Source organism: Bipolaris victoriae (genome assembly GCF_000527765.1).
Source record: "Bipolaris victoriae FI3 unplaced genomic scaffold scaffold_151, whole genome shotgun sequence".
In the NCBI taxonomy this organism is placed as follows: Eukaryota; Fungi; Ascomycota; class Dothideomycetes; order Pleosporales; family Pleosporaceae; genus Bipolaris; species Bipolaris victoriae.
Window position 1 is genome coordinate 35,766 of NW_014575241.1, and position 24,669 is coordinate 60,434.

At 51.2% G+C, this 24,669-nt stretch overlaps 9 protein-coding genes across 9 annotated transcripts; 3 read left to right on the forward strand and 6 right to left on the reverse strand.

Moving 5' to 3' along the window:
* Nucleotides 1-410: 410 nt before the first annotated feature.
* On the reverse strand, nucleotides 411-953 carry COCVIDRAFT_31262 (hypothetical protein; the record flags this gene model as incomplete). The annotated part of the gene is made up of 1 exon (XM_014695668.1): nucleotides 411-953. One exon carries the CDS (start codon nucleotides 951-953, stop codon nucleotides 411-413), a length of 543 nt encoding a protein of 180 aa, XP_014551154.1.
* Nucleotides 954-3,383: 2,430 nt separating this feature from the next.
* COCVIDRAFT_42499 (hypothetical protein) lies at nucleotides 3,384-5,048 on the forward strand (the record flags this gene model as incomplete). Its single annotated transcript, XM_014695669.1, has 5 exons — nucleotides 3,384-3,952; nucleotides 4,019-4,267; nucleotides 4,315-4,621; nucleotides 4,688-4,897; nucleotides 4,968-5,048. 5 exons carry the CDS (start codon nucleotides 3,384-3,386, stop codon nucleotides 5,046-5,048), a joined length of 1,416 nt encoding a protein of 471 aa, XP_014551155.1.
* Nucleotides 5,049-5,402: 354 nt separating this feature from the next.
* On the reverse strand, nucleotides 5,403-7,303 carry COCVIDRAFT_113660 (hypothetical protein; the record flags this gene model as incomplete). The annotated part of the gene is made up of 2 exons (XM_014695670.1): nucleotides 5,403-7,024; nucleotides 7,087-7,303. The coding sequence occupies 2 exons, from the start codon at nucleotides 7,301-7,303 to the stop codon at nucleotides 5,403-5,405; spliced, it is 1,839 nt and encodes a 612-aa protein (XP_014551156.1).
* A 1,393-nt stretch (nucleotides 7,304-8,696) lies between these two features.
* On the reverse strand, nucleotides 8,697-9,577 carry COCVIDRAFT_31265 (hypothetical protein; the record flags this gene model as incomplete). The annotated part of the gene is made up of 5 exons (XM_014695671.1): nucleotides 8,697-9,047; nucleotides 9,097-9,288; nucleotides 9,340-9,366; nucleotides 9,432-9,451; nucleotides 9,502-9,577. 5 exons carry the CDS (start codon nucleotides 9,575-9,577, stop codon nucleotides 8,697-8,699), a joined length of 666 nt encoding a protein of 221 aa, XP_014551157.1.
* A 500-nt stretch (nucleotides 9,578-10,077) lies between these two features.
* On the forward strand, nucleotides 10,078-12,286 carry COCVIDRAFT_113640 (hypothetical protein; the record flags this gene model as incomplete). Its single annotated transcript, XM_014695672.1, has 2 exons — nucleotides 10,078-12,015; nucleotides 12,113-12,286. The coding sequence occupies 2 exons, from the start codon at nucleotides 10,078-10,080 to the stop codon at nucleotides 12,284-12,286; spliced, it is 2,112 nt and encodes a 703-aa protein (XP_014551158.1).
* Nucleotides 12,287-12,947: 661 nt separating this feature from the next.
* On the reverse strand, nucleotides 12,948-13,724 carry COCVIDRAFT_113644 (hypothetical protein; the record flags this gene model as incomplete). Its single annotated transcript, XM_014695673.1, has 1 exon — nucleotides 12,948-13,724. The coding sequence occupies one exon, from the start codon at nucleotides 13,722-13,724 to the stop codon at nucleotides 12,948-12,950; it is 777 nt and encodes a 258-aa protein (XP_014551159.1).
* An 835-nt stretch (nucleotides 13,725-14,559) lies between these two features.
* COCVIDRAFT_31268 (hypothetical protein) lies at nucleotides 14,560-16,479 on the forward strand (the record flags this gene model as incomplete). The annotated part of the gene is made up of 1 exon (XM_014695674.1): nucleotides 14,560-16,479. The coding sequence occupies one exon, from the start codon at nucleotides 14,560-14,562 to the stop codon at nucleotides 16,477-16,479; it is 1,920 nt and encodes a 639-aa protein (XP_014551160.1).
* A 457-nt stretch (nucleotides 16,480-16,936) lies between these two features.
* Nucleotides 16,937-18,507, reverse strand: COCVIDRAFT_31269 (carbohydrate-binding module family 42 protein; the record flags this gene model as incomplete). Its single annotated transcript, XM_014695675.1, has 2 exons — nucleotides 16,937-17,868; nucleotides 17,928-18,507. The coding sequence occupies 2 exons, from the start codon at nucleotides 18,505-18,507 to the stop codon at nucleotides 16,937-16,939; spliced, it is 1,512 nt and encodes a 503-aa protein (XP_014551161.1).
* Nucleotides 18,508-20,049: 1,542 nt separating this feature from the next.
* COCVIDRAFT_113642 (hypothetical protein) lies at nucleotides 20,050-21,704 on the reverse strand (the record flags this gene model as incomplete). Its single annotated transcript, XM_014695676.1, has 6 exons — nucleotides 20,050-20,619; nucleotides 20,666-20,848; nucleotides 20,898-21,123; nucleotides 21,189-21,335; nucleotides 21,395-21,456; nucleotides 21,582-21,704. 6 exons carry the CDS (start codon nucleotides 21,702-21,704, stop codon nucleotides 20,050-20,052), a joined length of 1,311 nt encoding a protein of 436 aa, XP_014551162.1.
* Nucleotides 21,705-24,669: the final 2,965 nt, after the last annotated feature.

Sequence of the window (24,669 nt, forward strand, 5' to 3'; positions counted from 1 at the left end):
CGTGCAACACCGCACATGATACCTAGAACCTCCTTTTCGTTTTTTTGTCTCCAAGTCGAGTAACGCCCAAGTTGCAGCTGCGCACGCCCACACAAAAGGAATCTAAGCCGTAGCTTCTTCACGGCGTCGCAGAGGGTTATACCGCGAGCGCTGCGATGTAGCTATGATACCAAACCTGCTGCCGAGGGTACGGGCGGTGTACAGTGATGCTTTCCATTATGCCGATGACGGGCTGGGATAGTTCTTTTCTTAGCATTTTGGTGAGTGCGTGGTCGCTGTAGCATGCGACGTTGGGGTTGCAGAGGAGAATGCGGATTTGGCGCGGTGAAGGGGTGCCAGTTACGGATGGCATTCCTGCCGTGTGAGTGCCATTTGTCGAGGTGTTCTTCTCACTGTCCGGTGCTGTGAGTCTAGGTGGCTCGATTACGCCGGTTTGTGAAGTCAAGATGCCATAATGTTCCGTTCGTCGATGTCTGGCGGAACCAGATGTTCGTGTTTTCGCCAGACTCGCACCAATCGAGGTCACAATCTGCAATGATTACTTCGTCTTCCTCTGTCTGGCTCTCGACTATGATTTTTCCATCAGGTCCAACAATTGTCGAACCACCTGCAAGGTCATACTTCCCATTGTACAAACTAAATTGTGCCGCGCTAACCGAGAAGCAAGAGTTCGTGTACGAATGCGCCTGCATGGCCAACTTGTGCCGGAAGGTGGCATCAGCACTTGCTTGCCGTAGTAGGTTTAAATCCGTGCTCCATATGTGCGGCGTGTAACCTGGACCATTAAACCCTAACAACACCACTTCCACCTCCTGGAGACCAAGACATCGCCATGCTTCTGCCCACCGCCTATCATCGCATATCACCATCCCGAACATTGGCTCCCCTTGGTCAATCGTGCTCTTTGTCAGATCCGGCACACGAAACAAATCGAACCCTAGATCTCTAGGCATGAAGTATCGTTTTTCCAGTTGATTGACAGGGTCGGGTTCGGGAAAGGATTCAACGCCTCCCGGTAAATATACCTTGCGGTGCTATGATAAGATGGATCCGGACTTGGCATGGTAGTAGACGCAAGTATTGTAATACTCACTTTGATCTGTTCCTTTTCCGAAACCAATACAAATGCCTACGCCTAGCTCTTTTGCCTTTTTCGAAAATGCCCTTAGTGCTATATGCCGTGGCGACGTCGCCGTCTTGGAAAAATGATTTGCGCTCCTCTTTGTCGGCGGCTAGATAGCGAAGAAAGAGGGTTGTCAAAGTGCATTCGGGGAAGAGGACTATTTGTGCGCCTTGAGAAGCGGCGTTTTCGAGTAACGCGATGAGTCACGATAAGGTCTGTTGGCGGTCATCGCTGTGATGAACGGTGCCTAACTGTGCTGCTGTAATACGAAGCGTGCGGGTCATTGAAGCCAATTCTGTCGGAATGGTAAGAGGTAAGTTTCACGAAGAGAGTATAAGATCTAAAGAGTATTTGTCAAGATCAAAGTGAACAATCTGTGCATATGAGGCTTATCGAGGGTTAGATAAAGCGGGGATGTTGTATGCTTGGGGATAAGTGCGGGGAAGGTTTGTTTCCGCTTCTTGTTCACTTGCTGCTTGCTCTAAAGTCATGACACCCTAGTATGTTACCAGTTATACCTTGTATTTTCATTCTCTTGATTATCTATGCAATAGCGAAATTAGCTGATCTGACAATACTGAGCAATGTATCTATTCTGAACAATAAGCTGCATATTTAGCACCTGTCTGCGAGACATTCTATTTATACTTGTAAGTACTGCCTAACGCCTATATAGTCTTCCTAATTGAGCTTAGTTGTTGAACGATTCACGGGATTTATTGAGTAGCTCGGCCGCAAATAGTAGTTTTGCTAACTTATACGGTTATCTCCCCGGTTTATCTGCCAGCTATATTTGTAAATGTTACTTCTCATCCATACCAATAGTGAAAGTCATTAATGGAAAATTTAATCATTTTCAATAATATTCTGGTAGCAAATTCATGCCTTTACGTCTCGACCGACCTGCTCCTGTGAGCTGATCATTTTCAACCATGGCGCTTTCAGCATCTGATTCTACAGGCCCACCCCTATCAACATATTTCTACTTGATGAATTCAATAGTAACAGTATAGAATACAACCTCTAGTCAGCACATCCAAAGAATGTAGCAGCGAAGAAAGCCATGGCATCCCTGTACACGCGTCCGAGAAAACTAAGGTAAAAAATCCCCACACATCCTCCATATTAGACAACTACCCCGAAGGGAACAACGTTGACTGCAAGTATTTTAAAGTCCGAATGTTCTTCTCAGTTGATACAGGGTTGTTTGGATCATGAGTTTATTTCATAAATATAAATACCTGATTAATGTCTGCAACTGGGTGGAATTCCTTGTTCCCATACGCATAAAGTATTTTTTGTCGATATCTATGGTTTTGCCATTAAATTGCATCTATGTCATCTCCAACTCAGTATATCTACCACTCTCCATCTCATTCTTTTTTTCTCTCGCAATTTGCGATCCGGAGACGCAGACTTGAGGATCAATTAATGACGTCATTAGGGCAGAACATTACTGCTTCTACTAGCTAAACAGCTACCACATCAAGCTAGTGAAATCCAATCAACCTCCAGCTACCAAACCCCGTTACTTGCTGCCGCAGTCTCTTGCTTCTGTGAGGAGACATTTAGTAAAGCAATTCCCCAAGTGAAAAAGATGCAGCATATTTCTACGCTTTCCGGAAGTATACGCAAGCCATCTGGATGGGGCTGTGATCGACCGGGGAAGAAGATGCTGCACAGGGGGCCGGAATAAGACCATCCTATGATAGTTCCCCACGTTTGTGTTGGGCCTTAGTCCGGCATGCTTACTACCAGAACTGCTTAAACAAAGTATAGCTAATGATGACTGGAAATGGGGAGAGTTGTCGTTGAAGCTATACGCGTCATGGTAAGTTGCTCCACCAGGTTTGCAGAACGCGCTGGCAAGTCGGAAGCTGTAGATATTGCCCCGGGCCTCAAACCCAAATTTAATGCTGAAAACGTAACGGATAGCCAATAGGCCCTTCTGGCACTCATGCTGGTTCGTCGAATAACAATAATACTGTTTCAAGAATGGCGGTGTCGCCTTGTTTTCCTGTCTGTGCCCTAGCCTCTCAGCCGCGGCGGCGGGCTGGGCAAAAAAAAAGGTCGCGAGTCGTGGCGGGCGGTTGTCCCCGCCAACACAGACGTGCAGCTTCCCCAAGCTCCCCGTCTCCATTCTCCATCTCTCCACACCCAACTACTTCAACCTCAATTGTAACTACGCGTTTTGCTTGTATCTCTTGAGAGTCTTTGTTTTTTTTGCTGAGCTTTCTTTTCATATTTGCAATCCGGCATCATGCCTTCCAACCACCATGGGCACGATAGCTCGCACAACGTGTCGCGCGTGCTGTACGATCACCATCGTGGTAACAATGGCAGGCAGTCTGAATCCGTGCCGCTGCTAGGAGCCGTGCACAGCATTATCCCTGAGCACATCCATCCGGATGGTGAGAGTGGACGCCGGGGCTTCCATTTGTCTCATTTCATCAACGTCGCATGGCGGTCTGGCAGCAATGCTGCAAAGTACACCAACCTGCTTTGGCCCTTTGTCATTGTCGCCATTGTCCTGCACTTTGCGGCGCCGGGCCTGCCTCTTGCTGTCTTCGCAACTAGCTACATTGCCATGGTACCCGCAGCTAACCTTCTTGGCTTCGCGGGTCAGGAATTCGCACGGAAGATGCCAAAGGTATCTGGTATCCTGATCGAGACGGCATTTGGCTCCATTGTTGAAATCATCCTGTTTATCATCCTTATTGCGAAACATAACTCGGAGCATGGCTCGTCGGAGCACGGAAACCTTATTCCTGTTATTCAGGCTGCCATTCTGGGCTCCATTCTTACCAACTTGCTGCTCTGCCTTGGACTGTGAGTATCCCCCCCCCCCCCCCACCCGCCAACTATAAAACATGGTGCTGATATTGTACAAAATAGCTGCTTCTTTGTCGGAGGTTTGAGACAAGCCAGCCAAAAGTTTCATGCTGCTATTAGTGAAGTTGGTAGCGGTCTTTTGCTGGTCGCCGGTTTTGGACTTCTCATCCCTAGCGCCTACTACTCTGCGCTCAAGGGCTCAGCCGTGGAAAAAGCATCAAAGCACCATGAGTTTACCGAGAAGATCTTGCAGCACAACGTCCTCAAGATCAGTCAGGTGACGTCAATTCTCCTCATCGTCGCTTTCTTCATGTAAATTGCCAAGCCACGGTATATGATCTCGTGCTGACATGTGCAAGCTTCATCTTCTACAATGCTCGCTCGCAGCACTCCATCTTCGATGAAGTTCTCGAAACTGACGAGCACCGTGATCTGGACCACCATGAAGACGTTGCCAAGCCCAAGTTCACAATGACGGAATGTCTCGTTGCCATTACCGTTTCCCTGGCCATTGTCACCCTTCTCGCCGTCTTCCTCGTCGAGCGCATCGAAGACGTTGTCGAGTCTGGTGTTCCCGATCAGTTCCTTGGTCTGATTTTGCTTCCCCTGGTTGAAAAGGCAGCAGAGCATCTTACTGCAATTGATGAGGCGTGGGATGGACAGATTGTATGTTGCAGTTTTTTTCTCTTCTTCACCAATTCCGAGATGCATTATGTGCTGACTGCAAAATAGAACTTCGCTCTCTTCCACTGCATCGGACCCTCGATCCAAACGGCTCTTTTCAATGCCCCACTCGTTGTCATTGTAGGCTGGTTCATGGGCAAGGAGATGGATCTCAACTTTGAGATCTTCATGATTGTCCTGCTCGTCTTGTCCATTGTTGTGGTTGGAAACTTCCTCCGTGACGGCGAGTCGAATTACCTCGAGGGCGCCATGTTGATTGTAAGTTTTATATTTTCTTCTTTGCTTCCATGTTGAAATTGTCCTTTTGCTAATGTCAATGCTTGAACAGATTGTCTACATCATTGTGGCTGTGGCAGCGTGGTACTACCCCAACCCTGACGTTGCTACTTCGAATGGGATACAGTACTAGCCATACCCATGGTTTGCTCACTCACGCCTTGGATGAAAATTGCCGAGAATACGTCCCTCTGTCACGATCAAACGCTGAACGAATACGCCTGATGAAGAAGGCGGTGCAAGTTGAAAAGGGGCTAACCTTAACTGAATGACGAAATGAACTGCGTTTGTTGCATTTGGAACAACCAATCACGATGCAAAACACCATTTGGAACAATATGCGGTTGTTGATTTCATTTCATGATTACGTACATAGCCTAACCTAGCCATGATGAATATACTCATATATACATATTAGACACATCCCCCCCCCTTTTTTTTTTTCCATGTCCCAAGGATTTCCACCTCATCAAAAGAAGAATTACATTTACTTGTCTACACCAGCGAGCTTGAGCAGCTTGGGGAAATCAGGCGTGCCGAATCCGGTAACAGGATCCCAGCCCTTGGTAACGGGGAAACCCTGAACGTTGCATCCGTAGCTAAATCCCTTCTGGACGTCGGTAAGGCCCTTGTATCCCTTCTTGTACAGCCAGGGGTTCAAGAAGCCAAGCGCGGGCTTGCCAGAGGCAATCAGGGCGTCGTTGACAAGCGAAAAGATACCAGAGGTCAAGGGGCAAGAAGCCGAAGTACCGGAAATGGTGCCCTCGGTGCCGTTCCAGAAGTAGGCAAAGTAGAGACCCTGGGCAGAGAGATCTGGGTATCCGCGACCAGTCTTGTTGTACAGGCCCTCGTATGTGTTGCCGAGGCTCTTGACATACTTGGGTACAACGCCATCTTGGTATGAGGGGCGGGCAAAGTAGTTGCTGAAGCCAGCGCCGCTAGAGTAGAGGTCACGGAAACCAGCAGATGTGTTGCGCGAAGGGCGGTATGCGCTCTCCTCTGGCTCAAAGTTCATGGTTGCGCCAACGGCAGTGACATAGGGGCAGGAAGCAGGGAACGAAGGCAAGAATTGGGTCGTGTTCTTGCCGTCGTTGGTGAAGCATGTGTTTGTGCTGCCGACACCGTGGTCACCCGAGGAGAAGAAGAGAGTTGTTCCTCGTGCACCGACTTGGGCGAACTGGCGGCATACACGCTCGGCATAGGAGCGGGGGATAGTTTGCTCGTCATCACCATAAGAGGTGGAAATGATGCGGGGAATCGAGCGTTGGTTCAGGAGCCAGTTGACCCAGACAAGGTAGGGCTCGTTGGTGTTTGTTGGCGTGTTGATGTCTGGGTTGAAAGGAGGCGAGCCACCGGTTGAGAACGAGGTAATGGGCGTCTTGTAGCTTATTCCAGCAATGGCTTGTATGTCCAAGTTGGCTTCCCTGCTGATACCAGTGGCGGACTGGTTGGCTGTCAAGGGACCATCTTGGGCAGGGCCGTTGTCAATGGTGATTGCCTTGAAACCATAGGCTGATGAAACAGCCGCAGGCTGATATTTTTCCAAGAACAGCTTGGCGTCTGGACGGATAGGAATCTCGCCAAGGTAGTTGGTGAAGCCAATGCTGTTCTTGTCGCTAGCCTTGGTCTGATACCACTTGGTCTTGTAAAGAGTTTGAAAGCACTCGGGTGTGACAGAGGTCACGTTGCAGACAGCAGAGATGGAAGCGTCCGAGGGTGTTTTGTAGCTCTCAGGCACTTCGGCGACCTCGTTGATATAGGTCGCCTCGTTGGCCGCACCACGGAAGAAAGAGGTAGTCGGCTGAACGGTATCAATGTGATCGTGCAAGTGACGCGGTAGAGACCATGAGGTGGTACGTGCGACAATTGAGCCATCCTTGTGCTTGTACGTGTGGTACTCAGTATCAAGCAAGCTTTCGACCATCTCAATAGGCAGATGGACGATGATCCAGTCCTTGGCGGAGCTGTAAGCCATGTTGTCAGTGCTGACGCCGTTCTCGCGAAGCCACTCGTGAACCAAGTCATAGGTTTCCGAGCTAGGTGCAACGAGCTTATCCACCTCATCGGCGCTGAGGTGGTGACCATAACGCGCATGGTCGGGGTCCGAAACTATGACATGTGAGCTTATTGAATGGGCCGGGTTTCCAAATGGTGGGTCATGACAAACGTACCCTCTTGGAGATGACGGTCAAGCTCGTCAAATTGACCTTGCTTAAGACCGATCTGCAGTTGAATCGTCTTTCCACCGTGTGCACGATCAAGCCTGGTCCATCCTCGGGGCGAAGGGTGTGTTTCCTTGACAAGATAAGGGGAGCGAGCCTGGACCGGAGAGGCAAAAGCCTCGTGGGCGGCGGCAGCAGTCAAGAGAACAGAGGCAAAGATGTGCATTTTGGGCAAGACTGGTGGAGGGACGTGTCGAAGACAAAGAAGCAGCACACGCGCACATCTAGAGACATGAGGGGACTTGAGGGCTATTTAAGCCTCGTCAAGAAATGACTAGAGAAGCACCATGGTGGTGGTTGGAGGCTACTTGGAAACGGCAGGGTAACTAGGCGAATGTTCGGTGCATGCCGATCGCGTGCTGTGGCTACGGACATTGGCTACGTTCTTGTCGTGTAGAGGCAAATAGACTGGGCCATGCTTGCGTGATTCCAGGGTGTTGCAGCCGCACTGCGACGAATCGGGCAGGTCTGGTCAACGGAGAGTCTGGGTTTGCTGTGGTACAGATGAGTGGGACATGACGAAGTGGTTCAAAGTACGGAAGAGGTTGATGTGCCTGCAGCCGTTTAGTTGTGGACACGGAGGCGCTAGTTCTGCAAAGGGAAGCTGGGAAGCCATGACCTGAGGCCTGGCTGATAGTCAAGCACAACAAGCCACTAGATTGCGGAGCTTGGGCTGCTCTTGGGGTGCTTAATTTGCTCTTGGAAGGTGAATGGGTCCTTGGCTGTGTCTTCCAGCTCGTCGGCGGCCAAATTGCCACTGACGAGCTGAGCGGCCTTTTTTTTCTTGCAGACACGCGACATGGTTATAGTAGCGGGCATGTTGGATTCAATCTTAATGGGCTCGGTCCGACTGGCGATTGGTTTCGAGTCCTGTGCCCCATCCTGATAGTGGGAGAAGACCAGACTCATCAGTAACCCGAGTACCGGGAGTGTTGGACTGCTGGATCATGTATCTATAGATGAATTACATGGTTCAACTGCCTGTCCAGGCCAAGTGGATTCGAGACGAGAAGCACGTGCCATGGATGGCGCATCACCCCCGCCATCTCCATCGTCCTATCTCGCCTGCATACATATGTAGCTATGTTCCATCTTATTAGATATATCCGAACTAGGTAATCAGTAAGGGTTGTAGTTTGCGTTGGTTTAAGATGGCTCGATGTGTTTAGTGCTTACCTCACCTTCAAGTCCCCTACTACCTCTTACAGTCTGGATTAGTACCTCGTCTCCTCACCTAGTGCCATTACACACCAACAGCGCACTGTTTTCCATCATCTACTGCACACATGTCGAGGGCGGGATATTTTGAAATCATTAATTAAAGAATCAGGTGGCCCCAATATTTGCTCTTAAACACACATGTCGACTTGCAATCAAAACAGACCCTACTCCAGAAGCCCGACATGTCCCACAATGGAGACGGTGACGCGACAAGAAACACAACAGCGACCTCACATGTACTTGTTCTAGTAGACGTGTGCAACCACTTCAGGTCACACACTCGCCCATGCACGCCATACAATAGACCTACACTCACACAGCCAGTCCTATCTAGCCGTCTAGCAGTTGCAGCCGGCAGGGCCCTGTGTCTGGTTGGCCTCTGGCCTCAGGTTGACGCCCGGTCGTTGCTGGCCTGGCCTCAGGTTTCGTGGGCCGGCCTGGTCAATGGGCAGCTTCTTGGCAATGGCTGTGAAGAGTTCCTTTACGTTCTCGCTCGTCTTGGCAGACGTCTCGAAGAACAGCAGGCCGGCCTCGCGGGCATATTGTTCGGCATCAGCCGTCGAGATGGCGCGCTTGTCGGGCGACTCGGTCACCAAGTCGAGCTTGTTTCCAGCCAGGGCAATGATGATGTTTTCGTTTGCTTGGCGTTGCAGTTCCTTGACCCAGGCCTTTGCCTTGTCCAGAGATGCCTGGCGCGTATCAGTACCTAGTGCATGACGAAAGCGTAGAGATACCTACAGCTTGTGTGATGTCGTAGACGACTACGGCGCAGTTTGCGTTTCGGTAGTACATGGGGGCAAGCGACTTGTACCGCTCCTGGCCAGCAGTATCCCAAATCTCAAACTTGACTGTTGTGTTTTCATCGAGGGCGATGGTCTGGGTGAGGAAGGCGGCGCCGATGGTCGACTCCCGGTAGTCGTCGAATTGGTCCTGCAACAGTCAGCGGCGAGGGCCAGTGGGCTTCCAGCTGTGCATGCTTACTTTGACAAAGCGCAATACTAGAGACGACTGTGACGGGTTAGCTCTGGTACATGTTCCCATGGCACTCATGGAAGAGAGATAGGCTAGCGCACCTTTCCGACAGCCGATTCACCTGCACACTTGTCAGTCGGGGCACAGAAGACGGCACACATGCACTCCTACCTAACAGCACGAGCTTGAACTGTGCAAATCTGGAGCCTCCGGGTCGTTGGCCCTGCTGCATCCTGCCTGCCGACATGTTGGCGAGAGTGACGCGGCGCTATCAGGCGGCGATGGTAGTTGGTGATGGTTGTGTAGGCGATGAGCGGGGACGGGAAGAGGGCGGGGTAGATTCGCGAGGGCCAGATGGGTGTGGTTAAGGGGAGAGTGTAGTGAGGGAGGCAGACGAGGGTGTGGATGTGGTGGTGGGAGTGGTTGTTGCTGTGACGAAGTCGTCGTGGTTCCGTCTGGGTGCCAGGTGCCAGGTGCTTGGCTTTAGCGCACGAGTCGGACCCTGGCGCCGCAGTGGCCGCCATGACGAAACGCTGGGCCCCGTATGGCCTGCGCGAGACAGAGTAATTCCTACCTACAACGTATGCTCTACGACTACACACTACACCCTGGGTAGCGCCAAACACCCAGCCATAGTAATTCTCCTTCACCACCACACGCCCACGACGGGAACACCCGCACCCCCTTGTCGACCCAGAGCCCGGAGCTCCCCCCTCCTCCTCTGCCTCCACTAATCAACCGCCCACCATGAGCGTCGCCCTCCCCTACCGCGATATCAACGTGCACTCGTCGCCCTCGCACTATGCCTTCTCATCTCCCTCGTCCCCCTCGGCGCCCACACTCGTCGTCGACCGCCCATCGGGCGACATGCGCCTGCATGATGGCAAGTTGCTGGGTTCTAAACGTGTCTCGAGCATCGCCGGCATCCTGGGCATGATCAAGCTGCGCCTCGACAAGTACATCATTGTCATCACAAAGGCAGAGCCCGTTGGTCGTATAAAAGGCCACATGGTCTACCGCATTGTTTCCACCGAGTTCCTGTCCCTGCGCGAGAAGCCTCTGCACGACGTTGATGAGGACAACTATCTCAATCTGCTCAAGACGCTCCTCAAGACATCCCCACTGTACTTTTCCTACTCGTTCGACATCACAAACACCTTCCAGCGCCAGGCCCACCTCGACCCCTCGACGCCCCTCTGGAAGCGCGCCGACGACCGCTTCTACTGGAACCGCTTCGTCTCCAGCGACCTCATTGACTTTCGCGGCGGCCTGAGTGGCGGATATGGAAGGCACTCGGCCGGCCACCAGCCCGGCGCAGACCCCTACATCCTTCCCGTCATGTATGGCATGCTAGAGATTAAGAGGACATCTATCAAGGGTACTCCTCTCACCTTCATTCTCATTACCCGCCGGTCCCGCCTCAAGGCCGGCACAAGATACTTTTCGCGCGGCATCGATGAGAACGGCAACGTGTCCAACTTCAATGAGACGGAACAAATCATTATACTCAACGACAATGCTTCGGGTGGGCCTGGCGGCTTCGGCTCAACCCAGAATGGAACAGCGGGTGGCAATGCTGGCAAGGAGACACAGGTTCTCGCCTATGTGCAGACAAGAGGAAGTGTGCCCGTCTACTGGGCTGAGATCAACACGCTCAAGTACACACCCAAGCTGCAGGTCCGCGGCATTGAGAGCGCGCTGCCAGCGGCAAAGAAGCACTTTGCTGAGCAGATCCGCCTCTACGGCGACAACTGGATGGTCAACCTGGTTAACCAAAAGGGCCGCGAGCAGCGCGTCAAGGAGGCATACGAGCAAATGGTCCAGATGCTGCACACGTCCCCTGCTGAAAACGTCGAGGGGGATCGCATTACCCCTGAAAAGTTCCACATTATTGATCCGGCGCGCGCCCAAACGGTATACGACCGCCTGCACTACATCTACTTTGACTTTCACAACGAAACAAAGGGCCTGCGATGGGACCGGGCCAAGCTGCTGCTGAACCAGCTGGAGCCGCACATTGTCAAGCATGGCTACTTTTGCGGCGTCGACATGCCCGGTGATGCAGGTGGTGTCGAGGTCCGCCGCCACCAGACGGCCGTGGTGCGAACAAACTGCATGGACTGTCTGGACCGCACAAACGTGGTGCAGAGCATGCTGGGTCGCTTTGTCCTCTCGCGCATGCTCATTGACTTGGGCATAATGCGCGAGGGTGAGAGCGCAGAGGAAGACGCTGCGTTCGAGCACCTTTTCCGCAACATCTGGGCTGACAATGCCGACGTCGTGTCCAAATCCTACTCTGGCACCGGTGCCCTTAAGACAGACTTTACGCGCCTGGGTGTGCGTACCAAGCAGGGTGCGCTGCAGGATCTCAACAACTCGATTACGCGGTACTGCCTGAACAATTTCAGCGACGGGCCTCGCCAGGATGCTTTTGATTTATTCCTGGGTAATTATCTTCCCAGCGACTCGGGCATGGGCGGGCAGCTCCTGTTTGCCGACCGTCGGCCCTTGTTTATCCAGTCGATACCGTACATTCTCGCCGCGAGCATCTTCTTGATCCTCGTCAGCACTTTCACTCGACGCGCACCTGATGCGGCAGTGTGGCCAATCCGTCTTTTGCTGCTGCTGTCGCTTGTTACAGCTGCGGCGTGTTTCAACTTTATCTGGGCCAACGGTACTCTTTATGTAAGTTTTTTTTTTGTCACTCAACTATTTCCGACCTTTTTTTTCTCTACTTGTTTCTTTGTTTTGTTCAAGTACACATTCCTAACGTACAATTCAGGTCAACTGGCCCAAACTCAACCGCCAACCCCCGCAAATCGAGGCTTTCCAGGATACGCTGGCCAAAGTGTCGCAGAGCAGCATGGTGGGACCACTTGTGGGTACAAAGCATGAGAGGGGCAAGAGCGACGCGAGGTTATTGGGATTGGAAGAGGGAAAGAAGAGGATCGAGTAGTCTTGTTGTTGTTGTTGTTGTTGTCCCATTGACTGTTTGCTTGGCATCCAGTCGAGTGTGTCGTGTCTTCTTCTTATAAATCTTTATTTTCCTTAGGTTCAAGAGCTTAGATGGGTAGATTGGAAGGGAAAAGGCTTCTTCTTTTCTTCTTTTCTTCTTTCTTTCTTTCTTTCTCTTTCGCTCACTTACTCGCACTCTTGTAATTCCAACCGTGTAGGTCTGCTGTATAGATGTTAATATTTTTTTCTTCGTCTTTCTTTCTTTTTCTTGATAGTAATTCTCAGGGTCCTGAGGGTGTGGTGGGGCGGTGCACGGCCGAATAAATATATTTATACATCTAACAAATCAACCATCAGAAGAAGACAGTGAATTAGTGTTTGTAAGGACAGATGCAATTGTGGATGTTTTGAGAACGTAAGAAACCTTTTCTTCTTAGCCAATTCTACTATACTCTTGCATGTACTGGCTCCATTAGAACAAAAGAAAGAAAAAGAGGGAGACGAAAAAGAGAGACAGGGTATCGTTCATTACCAGTTTGAAATCCTTTACGCCAAAACCAATCATGAGTATCGTCATTATCATTAGAAGGAAAGACTGAAAAACAAAAGAAGAGAAAGAAAGGTCATATCTCGTCATTACAAAGAAGATAAACCACCCGGAATCAACAACTCGCCCTGACAGCCGACAAGACGACAAGGTCAAACTCCTCGTCCACCCACTCCTCACCGTGATAGTGTTTGTTCCGTGGTCTATCCTTGCTCTCAGGGCTACATCTTGCAACGAACAAGTCCCAGCCGTCGTAGTCGCCTTGGATCAGTCTTGTGCGTAGCTGCTCGAAATGGGATTTGGCTTTTGTGGCGTGCGAGAGGAAGAGGGAAATTTGTTTTTCTCCACCAACTAGCAAGGGGGCCGATGGTCGAGGTGATTTTGTGGAGGAGGGGGGCGATGATGACGAAGAAGAGGTAGACGAAGAAGAAGTCGAAGACGCTGATGGATTGGCATTGCAGTCGTCAAGTTCGGGTAGGATCCACAACTCCGATTCAGATGTGGTGGTTTCGCAGGGCGGGGTGAGGTTCAGACAAACGCTTTGGTGCATGTTGTCCATGTCGGCTGCATGGCTGGGTGAACTGGGTTGGTGGGAAAGCCAGGGCTGTATCGCGCTGTTGTTGGTGATATCGTTATCGATGTCGCCGTCGCCGTCGTCGTCGTTGGGACTTTGAATTTCGTTCTGTCCGCTGAGAGTGGAATCGACAAGTGTACTAGAAGCCGGCTCGCTGGATGCTTTTGAGGCGAAGTGTGGGGATGGGGCACGCGATCGCTGAGGCGGCGTGGTGTGTGATGCGCATGATGGGAAACTGCCATATATGGCGTGACTAAGGTCGTAGCGGAACTCTGTATCGTCACGCGCATGTGCGCTGCGGGTCGGGCCGCTTTTCATAATTGAGACGAGCGTGTATAAGGATGATTCTTGCACAGAGTTGTGCAGCTGGTGAGGACAAACTCTCAAGGTGAGGGTAAGACGGGTCGAGGATTATGTGATGTTTGAACAGGATCAAGTCGCAGCCAAGAAAAGCCACGAGGAAATTTTTGTGAACTGGCAAACAAGTGGGGCCTCGTCTGCTGTTTCAAGGCAAGTTTGCGTGGACGGGATGATGCATGTGGGAGTGGAATAGGTGTGGGTGGGCTGGTAGGCGGGAAAGCGGGTGCTTGTGGGCTTGTGATGAAGGTGATCTGATGACGTTGCAAGGTGGTGACGCGAAGGCTGTGCTCACTCGCCGAGTTTCAGATTGGGGGCGAAGGGCTGACAGTGATAGTGAGAGGTGAAAGGAGAGATGGGATGAAAGACAAGGAAGATGGAGAAGAAGAAGGAAAGGAGACGAAGGGGGAGGTTAGCATATATCAAACGTGTGGTGTGCACCATGGACAGCAGCAGTAGCAGCACGAGCATGGCAGCTGGACGGACATGCCGTAGTGTTTGCATGGGCTCACGCGAAGGTAGCACCACAAATACGGCGTTTGTCAGCAGCGTCCAAAGACGAGGCGAGATAATGTTGTGGTGGTGGTGGTGATGATATTGGTTGTAGTGTAGTGGCAGTGACGGTGGAAGTAATGATGAGGAGAGGAGAGGAGAGGAATGGCTGCCCGTGTCCGTGCGCCCTGACGTGTGTCGTCGGCAGAAGCTCCAAATCTTCGCAGGCCGGCTTTGGCACTGGCTCAACGACCATCACCCGCCCATCAACATCCCCATCCCCGCCATCCGGAGGCAGCCCACCATGCTGCGCGCCTCCATTCTTCGGGCCCGTCCAGCTGCCAGGCCATTGGCCTGCCACGCCCGCCCGCAATGGCATGTCGCCAGACGCTTCTACGCCGATGATAAGAAGAGTCTGGGCGAGACGACCGTCCCCAATCCGGCACCCACCACGGAGCCTTCACTGAGCCCATCCAGTCCCGCCAACGACACAAACACCATCCCTCCTTCGGACGTGCCAAAACCCCCGCCCGCTCCAGACAGCTCCATCGCCGCTGCAGGCGCATCGCGTGACGCTCCCACCACCGCCCCCAAGACGACTCCCCCCACGGGGCCAGGCACGGCCAGTGTGGCACCGGACCCAGTCCAGCCAAAACCAAAGAAGAAGAAGAGGCGCTTTCTCCGTGGCTTCCTCCTCCGCCTTGCCATCCTCTCGGGTCTAGGATACGCTGGCGGTGTCTACTACTCTCTCGTCTCGGACAACTTCCACGACTTCTTCACAGAGTACGTTCCCTACGGAGAGGATGCCGTCGCCTACTTTGAGGAGCGCGAGTTTAGGAAGCGTTTCCCCGGCCGTGCTGGCGACCCCCGGCTGCACCCCCAGATCTCGGGAGAGAACAAGGTCACCATTCCTGGAAACAGCGGCCTGACTGCCCGCCCGGTCAAGGAGAACAGCAGCGATCTCGCTACTACAGGCCCGCATCTGAGTGCCGTTGCCGACAACAACAAAGTGGACAAGGTCGAGTCGAGCGGACAGCAGCCCAAGGTCTCGTCTCAGGAAAAGAAGCCAGAGCCCAAGCAAGAAGCCCCTTCCAAGGCTATTGCCCCGCTTGACCACCTTAATGTCCCCGCTGCCACTGAGCCCGTTGTCCAGGATGTCGTCAAGATTGTTAATGACATCATCACCGTTGTCAACGCGGACGAGTCCAACGGTGGAAAGTACAACTCGACCCTCGACAAGGCCAAGGGCGACCTTGCCAAGGTAGTTGCCGATATCAACTTGATGAAAGCAAACCTCGAAAAGGAGTCCGAGGACAAGGTCAAGGCGGCTCACGCCGAATTCGAGCAGGCCGCCAAGGAACTCGTACAGCGCCTCGACCACCAAATGCAGGCCCAGGAAGCTCAGTTCAAGGAGGAATTCGAAAACGAGCGCGAACGTCTATCGCAGGGCTACAAGGAGAGGCTGCAGTCTGAGCTGCAAGTAGCCCAAAAGGTCTACGAGCAGAAGCTTAAGAACCAACTTCTCGAGCAGAGCATCAGCATGCAAAAGGCTTTCACTGCCACTGTCAAGGAGCGTGTTGAGGCTGAGCGCGAAGGCCGCCTAGGCAAGCTTAACGAGCTTTCGTCTTCGGTGCACGAGTTGGAGAAGCTGACGGCCGAGTGGAACAGCGTCATTGACGCCAACCTCAAGACACAACATCTTGTCGTTGCTGTCGAGGCTGTAAGGTCTGCACTCGAGTCTCAGATCGTCCCCAAGCCATTTGTCACTGAGCTGGCCGCTCTCAAGGAAATCGCTGAGGATGACCCCGTTGTCAGCGCTGCCATTGCCAGCATCAACCCCGCCGCCTACCAACGCGGCATTCCCAGCTCCGCTCTCCTGATTGACCGCTTCCGCCGTGTTGCCGCTGAAGTCAGGAAAGCTGCTCTTCTGCCCGAAGACGCAGGTGTCGCTTCTCACCTCGCCTCGCTCGCCATGTCCAAGGTTCTGTTTAAGAAGTCTGGTCTCGCCGTTGGTGGCGACGTCGAAGCTACCCTCGCACGCACAGAGGTTCTCCTTGAAGAGGGCGACCTAGATGCTGCTGCACGAGAAATGAACAGTCTACAAGGATGGGCAAAGGTACTAAGCAAAGACTGGTTGGCAGAATGCAGAAGAGTCCTCGAGGTCAAGCAGGCCTTGGACGTTATTGCCACTGAGGCTCGCCTGAACAGTCTGCTTATTGACTAAAAGGATCTTCTTCTTTCTGTTATTCCCAGCCCTGTTGATGTGTATATCCCCTAGATTTAGCCATAGACTAGGCGATGTCGGGTCTTTTTTGTAAGCAGTCTTGATAGCCAGTACTATAACTTGTACCAGTAGCTTAAACAAAACTTGTTCAATGTTCATATGCAGTGTGTGTGTGAACTGGATGTTGATTTCTCGTGTTCAAATGCGACATGATACAATGCCCGCTTCCGATCATGAATTCCAAAATTCAAGGTAAGTGAGGAAATTTAACAGAAGTTTACTAGAGTACTTTGGTATCTTTATATTTGCTAACAAATGCAGCTTACATAGTAGAGGCAATCCCGTCCATATATACATAGGAATATACCATTCATCAACATATTCTGACAAAACCAACTTATATACGTCGGAAGCATTCATACTTACATAAAATTCCACCACATACTACCCGGTCCCCTTAAGCCAGGGCACTCTCAACAAGCCACGTGATATCGTCGTTGAACGAGCTGACATTATCAAAGTCCTTGACACCACCATTGCTCGAAATATACCCAACATTGTTAAAATGGCGAATCCACCTCGTCGGGTACGCCCAAGTCCTAATCGAGCTACCCTTACCCGTAAGACCCGCCTGAGGACAAAATGTCGCATCTTCCTTGAACCCCTTGGATCCATCATTAGCATTGACCTGCAGCACGAAATTTGCGTGGCGGAGAAAGCTTCCAGCCGTATCCTTTGATTCGAACGCAAAGCACTCGCTGTTGGTGAAGCCAGCGCGAACAATCCAGCTCGCCTGGCGCTTGAGCAGCGCAGTGCTCGACGACGATACGACTTGGGTGTTCACTGTCGCTCCGGAGTGCGCGAGATAGCGGTCCGTGTAGCCAGATGTCGTGGCCCTGAGAGATACACTGGATCCAACGGTGTATGCGGGTCCGCTAGTCATCAATCCGCGTCCAGTGGAGTATCCAGCCGCAACAAGGTTGGCCTGGACTTCGTTTTCGATTGCGTCGCTGGGATACCCGAACGTCATTGCGCCCTCGGTGAAGGTTCCCTGTGCGCCGTTGCTGTTGTCGCCGCCGATACCGAGGATAATGGCACCTTCTTTGCTCATGGGGTTGTAGCCCGACACACTTGGGCGCGAGCCGTTGTAGTATGTTGAGAGTCCGCCTGTGGTGGCGTCTCCGGCGCGGATGGCCCAGACGCCAGGCTTGCCCTTGACAACAGTCGTTAGGAAGCGGTTTGAGACGGATGGGTTTTGAGTGTTCTGCTTTGGGTTTGCGCCGGAGAAGAGGCCGTTTTCTAGGTCAGCCATGACCCAGGGGCCGTTGCCAGCGCCGCTGCCCCACACGGTGTTGTCACCAAAGTAGATGGCTTCCATGTGGCCGTTGCCTGTTTTTTGGGTGGTCAATTGGCTGATATCAAAAATTGATGGGAGGTGATATACTTACCAGTGTCAAGGTTGTTTGTCTCAGCATTGCCATAGTCGAAGCAGCAGCCGCCATTGTAATGTGTACCGTCCAAGACGGCGTATATGCCTTGGGGCTCGTCTTTTACGGCCGAGCCTTTTACGTTGTTATTGCGGTACCCGGTTCCAGGGGAGATGAAGACGCCATATGCCTTTTTGCCGCCTAGCGAAACAGGTGCACCGATAGCACTTGCCAGATTGTCGTAACCGCCGACGTCTGGGCCCTTGAAAGCGCCTGGTGGTGCTTGTGTGAGGTGGTTTCCTTTGCCAGATTGGTCGTAGATGATGGAAATGAGGCATGTCGTGTTGGCACAGAACTTGTCTTGAGCAGCTGCATTGGCGACACCGCCGGCGGACAGTGGAGCAATGTCAGTTGTGGCACCGTCTGAGCCACGCTTGACTTGGTAGAGCGGGCCACTGTATGCATTGTACAGAGCACGAGTGGTGGCATGTGCAGCAATGCATGGTGTGTTGCCTTTGGCGTAAATGTCACAAGGCCCTGCATGCACCAATGAACCTGTGGCTACAAGCCCAAGCGCAACGAGAAGCGATTTTGAAGACATGGTTTTTTTGGATATGAAGAAAAAAGACAAACCCAAGTCCTCTGTGCTCCTCTGGATCCCCACGAGCTACATTACTTCTATTTATCTATAGTGGTCTCGTGTTTCTGTAGCTATAATTACCCAGAGCATGTACCATTCTACAGTGCAACAGTGCAACTACCCACTATTTTCCCTCCAACAGAAACGCAGCGGTCACGTCACATAGGGCTAATGTCCTGTAAGATCAGCCTATTCACTACTTAGTTGCCCCTCTATTCCAGTAACAATCATGCGGGGGAACACGGTGGATGTGCATCATAGCGCCGGAATAAATAAACAAGCTTTGCCAAAAGCCGGCAAAGCGAACACAAGACTAAGCGGAGCAAAGCTTGGTAACGTGCATCGGCAGCCCGATGGCCCGATGTGCCCCAGACGAACCAGCATACCAATGACAGCCCACCCAATCACAATACACACCTTACATGTACAACACTGGCACGTGAACTGGGGGCTGCAAACGCTCTTTACTGAATTTGGGAGGCGCTCAACGTAGACTTATTGATTGTTCGTTCTAGTATACACCATCTAGCTTTGTGGAAATTCCCACCAGTCGAACCAGACCTATCCATACGTACGTATCCCTGCACCGAGGCAAAATCACTCACCAAAAAGCGAACATGTGTTTGTGGTTCGTTGGTTCTTACTTTGTTAATTTTGGTACATCGAAAAGTACCGATTTTCCTCCCGTTGAAAGTTTTTTTTGTACTTGCAAAACTTAGTAGTAAGGACAAAGGACCGACAATTTTAGCAGAAGCAAGTAAACTTCGGGTGCCGAGAATACGAACGCCTCAAATTCTCCCAACAGATGCCATGTGACGCCATCATTTTCATGCGTTAGATGGTAAGAGAACTCAAAATGACATGTTTTTGGTAATGTTTTTAAGGGGGTGTTGTACCGGTTTCCGCAATTAGAACGTGGTGACGCGGATGACAGGTGAGTGCGGCCAAAATCGTCGGCGCAATGGGAGTACGTACGTGGACATAACGGAGTAGTTTCTCTTGACACCTGTCCAAGGATGTGTGTATTCTGTATTTGATCACGTGGGCGTCGTGGCCAACAAAGAGTCTAGATGGCAGTTGCCCAATAATCTTTCTCTGGTGAGTTAGGATTCCGGCTGGTTGTAGAAAATCTTGGATCTGGAGTATGTGTCCATGAGGTACGTGCCGAGGTACATGTGGGTCCATTTGTGCATCTCGTGCCTTTGCGCATTATGTGGAGGTCTCGACCGCCAACTTGGTCATGTCCCGACAGTACAATGCACATATTGGCTAGACTGCCGCCATTCTTTCGGAACGAATACCGCTTTCATTGCGCCTCCTTCGGCTTGGAATCGGACCGTTATATGCGATCAAGGTGTGTTGAAAATCCTCGGTTTCCATCTTGCAAAACTATCATGCGAATATTACTATGTTAGAATTAGTATATTATAGCTGCAACAATGTACAAACTTCATTAAATGTATAACGCTAGAATTCCACACAGTCAATGCTGGATATATGGGTTTATTTTGCTCTACCGCTGTCATGTTCAGCTATTGGATTTATTCGATCGTCGGTCGGTGTAGCTCTTTCAGGTATCGATGCTGGAAGCGGCATATGGTTCTCGTGAAACGACTTGTACCGGCTCGGAGAACCATCGCGCGATACTGCAGGTTCGCTCTTCAGCTCCACTTGGCTGGTCAAGGTAATAGTCATTTCCTGTTCCTTGTTTGTTGCTGTGCAGTTTGGTCGAAGTTTTTGTAGCCAGCGCATCACGCCATCCTTTGACCTTTCCTCCTCTTCGGAAACCGTCTCTTGGTTGCCTCTTTCTAGATCTGTGTTCACCTGTCCTGGTGTCGCCTCTTGCCAGTTTTTCATCTCATAACTATGTCCTTTGTCAGACATGAGCTCTGGTATGCTTTGGGGAGCGGCGGATCTTCGCGTTGACATGAAGCCTGCTGATTGACCGGCCGTAAGCGTTTTGGAGGTACCAAGTGACGATTTCTTGAAAGATAAACCTCCGGTCAGCGCTCCAGATAGACTCCAGGGTATCTTCGCGAGCAGTGGCTTGAGAACGGGAGCTGACGCGCACATCTATTCTTGGTTAGCCCTGTACAAAGATTTGGTCACACGTGCTTACTACTCCCAGATCAATCTCCACGGCAGCTGCAATCCATAGTGGATATGCATACCATGTTTGATCCCACTCGTTGAAGAGACTCCGATATATGAACCAAGTTCGCACGATGCCAGCGCCAGTTACTATGAAACCCATGCTAAAGAAAAAGGCCACGGCTAGACGTTGGTGGAGAGGCATTTGTAACTTGGGGTTTTTAGCATGTATCGTTTTGCCCGAGTGGAAGAGAACTTACTCCCATTACCAAAGGAATGGGTGTCACTGTTGTCAGAAGATCTGCAACACAGTTGATTATTCCAACAATTAGAGTTGCACTTGCTTCATCCAAGCAGGTCTCTGACGGTGCACCAAGAGTCCAGTAGTTTTTGACGGGTATGCAAAAGAATATCGCGATGCAGGTAAATGACAGAAAGCTGCTGACTGTGTAGAAAACGTTGAAGTGAACCAGCCACCTGAACCATCTGAAGCGCAGCAGGTATTAGTATTCGTACTTGGCACATGAAGCATATCACAGCTAACGACTCACGTTTTTCCTGAATCCGAGACCAGACGGTAGTAGAAGCAGTGGAGCGAGAGCCTAGTGAAGGTTGCTGCCGCTGTGAAGGCTAACTTGGCCGCCATAGCGATTTTGAATGTTGGAACAAAATTTGAAATCGGTATGTCCCAAACATGTCTATAGTGGCCACGTCAGAAAGGATTTCTTGAAGTACACATTCATGCTTATTCACTTACCTATCCCATCCGTATGACTTGTTCGCTAAGAGGACAACAACTGTGAGGCCCACTGCGAACAACTACACTATGTTAGCTAAGAGTGGGTTTGTGAGAGAAGACTACTTACAAGCGCGAGCAAGATGAAGACATCGTCAACGCCGAACCATCTTTTGATTACAATCCGTGTATATAGTCGCGCAGCCACAATGAGGAATGTTAGTGATATGAAGATAGCATTGACTATGACAAGCGCTGGCCCTCGCGTTACTGGGTCGTCATAGTTGGGGGTCGGCCAGCTCAGTATGACTGACGCTGGCGGCAGCTGCATTATGTATTGCTGAAGACCGGGTTGGAACGTGCATGCAAGGCATGCAGGCACAATGGTACCTATAGGCGGCGGTCTGGGGATACGATCGGTCGCGAGAAAGGGAACAAGATCAGGAAAAACGAGTAGCCCAAGGATCCAGGCCTCAGTATTATGTTGGTTGGCTGGCTTACTGACTGGGTCTCAAACATGACATATGGGTCCGTTATTAGCTGCGGCACACACCTAAGCACAGACTGCAGTCGGGGAGACAGTGTCACATAGCATGTGGAGCTCGCGTGGCACCTGGACTCACAGGGCGGCCCCAATCAAGCGTTCCATTGGGGTTCGTATTTAAGGAAAAAAATCCCCGCGCAGGGTGAAACTAGACGGTAAGGAGCGCTTCCCTGTCAGTAGATCCGACGTATTTTCTTGATCTGACCCAGCATTTCAGTGTGCTGTCAACTGATTTGACTTGGCTGTCGATACTTGCTATAGCGATACCGCTGAGAAAAAGAGGGTATGCTGCTGATCTGCCGTGATTCCATCCACCTAAGGTTACACTATCTCTAGTACACCACACAGATATGTAGGTAATCCCAATGCAGAAACATCCGAACCTATCTGAAGGTTCTTATTGGCGCCGGAGAAGCTCTTGTCACCGCTACTGGGTGCAAGACAGATACAGTTGGCGTAGGCATGAGCACCCTCGCATTTCATGTTCAAGAGCCGGCCAGCAGCGGCGAAGCCATCTGAAATCCTGAAACTGTGGAGTAAATGTACCGAGTTTCGCGAAACGTTGTTCTCACAAGCTGGTGGAGCGGATTGATAGAGAAAGCTCCCATGTCGGACAATAGGAACACGCCTCTCGCCAAGCCACAAGGTTGGAGCAGGTTCCGCACTAAAGCCGGTTAGTCGGAGCCCTGCAGAGATCTACAAGCTTTGCGCCAATCACAATCTCCATTTACGAACTCTAAATCCATGCCAAACTTTAACGCAAGGAACGGCCCAATGTGGTCGGCATACATGCTAGTTCTCGGACTCTAGCTCGGCCCCTTCAACCGCCCTGACCAAACATCGAGGTGGGCCCACCAAGTTCATGACTCTTTTCCTCCTCGAAGCAGCGGTTTCCAGCTTCGTATTAGAATGCCATCCATCAAGACGATTGCCATGGTACGGGGCACAGGCCCAAAGACACTGAGTTCTCATATCTCCAATGTCCCGTCTATACGAACATCCAAGAACCTGGGCGGAGCTTTGACAACCCATCTCCTGAGTGTCCAGATACTGCGGTCCAAATGTCACTTGAAGAGGTCGTCAGCGCTGCGATATTCTGATTGGGCACGTCTAATCAGGTGGGACATGGCAGTCTTTGCTATTCTAGGGCGATTAGTCCTGTTGCTGTACTCACTTGGCATCTTTGCCGTGTGTCACCAAGGTCTGTGGCTTGGTGACGATGCAAGTCCATCCCTGTTTGGTATATAAGGCTCCAATAGCATATCGCTAGCTCCAACTTTCCCAGGACCCAACGCCGGATCTAAGCCGTGGCGTACTGAGTACACGACATCTAAGCTGTGCGCGAAACAGAGCACGGCCATGATTCCACTGCCTCGGGTACTACATGTGGGAGGAGAATTGCGACTATCTCCGTTCTTGCAACTATCGAACCATCGATCAGTCGCTGGCGTTACAACGCCATCGACGGATTCCCAGCCACATTTCATGTTACTGGTAAAAGCTGCCACGCGCTATAACCACTGCTCTTAATATTTCCAGCCTTCATGCCGATTCTTGCCCGTTCTATTGTGGGACTTCGCTTTCTGTAACCACATACTATCAGCTTTGCTGGTCTACAAGCAAGCCGCATCCCCCCTTCTGTCTATTGTCAACTGGGTCATCTCCAACGGTGGATCCTTACTCAGCCACATCCACCATGACGGGCGGCCCCTTGCACCACGTGGTTTTTGTATAGGAAGCGAACGGGCTTATACGAGCATCCGCGTCATCGAATAAATTGCCCGATCAGGCCCAAGAATAGTGACATGTTTCGTGGTCGAGACAAGCTTAGCACTATCGTTCTGGACACATGGCTGTCGCATTGACATTATAAACTATGGATATAAGACATCTGATCACTAATACCTGTCGCAATTGCCGGACTCAATTGGCTGCATCTGGGGCGTCCGCCAAACAAGTTCATCAATCGTGGCTTGCGCGTACACCATCACTAGCTCGCGGCAAAACAGCGGCACATCAGAAAAAGCAAGCATGAACACTAAAACGGTTGCACCTCAACATTGAATGTACATCCATGAGCTGGAGCCCAGCCACAAAGCACTCGGTGTTTAGAATCAACTTGTTCAACTCAAAACAGTCAGTAACACAATTAACCCAGCCAAGTAAATAAATGTAGGGTCACACTTGATGCAAAATCTCCACTCACAAGTCCCCCTCAGATGAAAAAGGAAACCCGGAAGCCTTGAGCACGGGTAACTTTCCGCTCCACTTGGTCAACAAGGAACCCCCCAGTCCAAGCCTCGTGCATCGATCAGCACTAGAATGAATTGGCTTCCATCAGCAAATAAATCAGCCTAGCATGTATGCACCCGCTGCAAGAAATCAAAATTGCACCATACGACCCCCACCATCACCCACCAAGGCAAAGGGGGAAGAGGGGGGGAGGACGGGATGAGGATGTCGCATCAACGTCTTGCCTATAAGATATATCAATCTATAATAAGGACAAGGAGTGTACACAATCAACAAGACCTTTCTTATCTCAATAAATCCCAACCAATCAATTCAAAAAACGAAAACCAACAAAGGAAAGTATGCCAGAGACAATGACATTCTTCTCTTTTATTTTGTCTCCGGTCAGCACCGACGGAAGATTGGTTCCGGGCAAACCTACACGCCAGCCCCCCCTCCCCCATCCAAAATCGGCGGCGTAGTGGAGCCGCGTGCTTTTTCTCCAACGCCCACCCCCCCC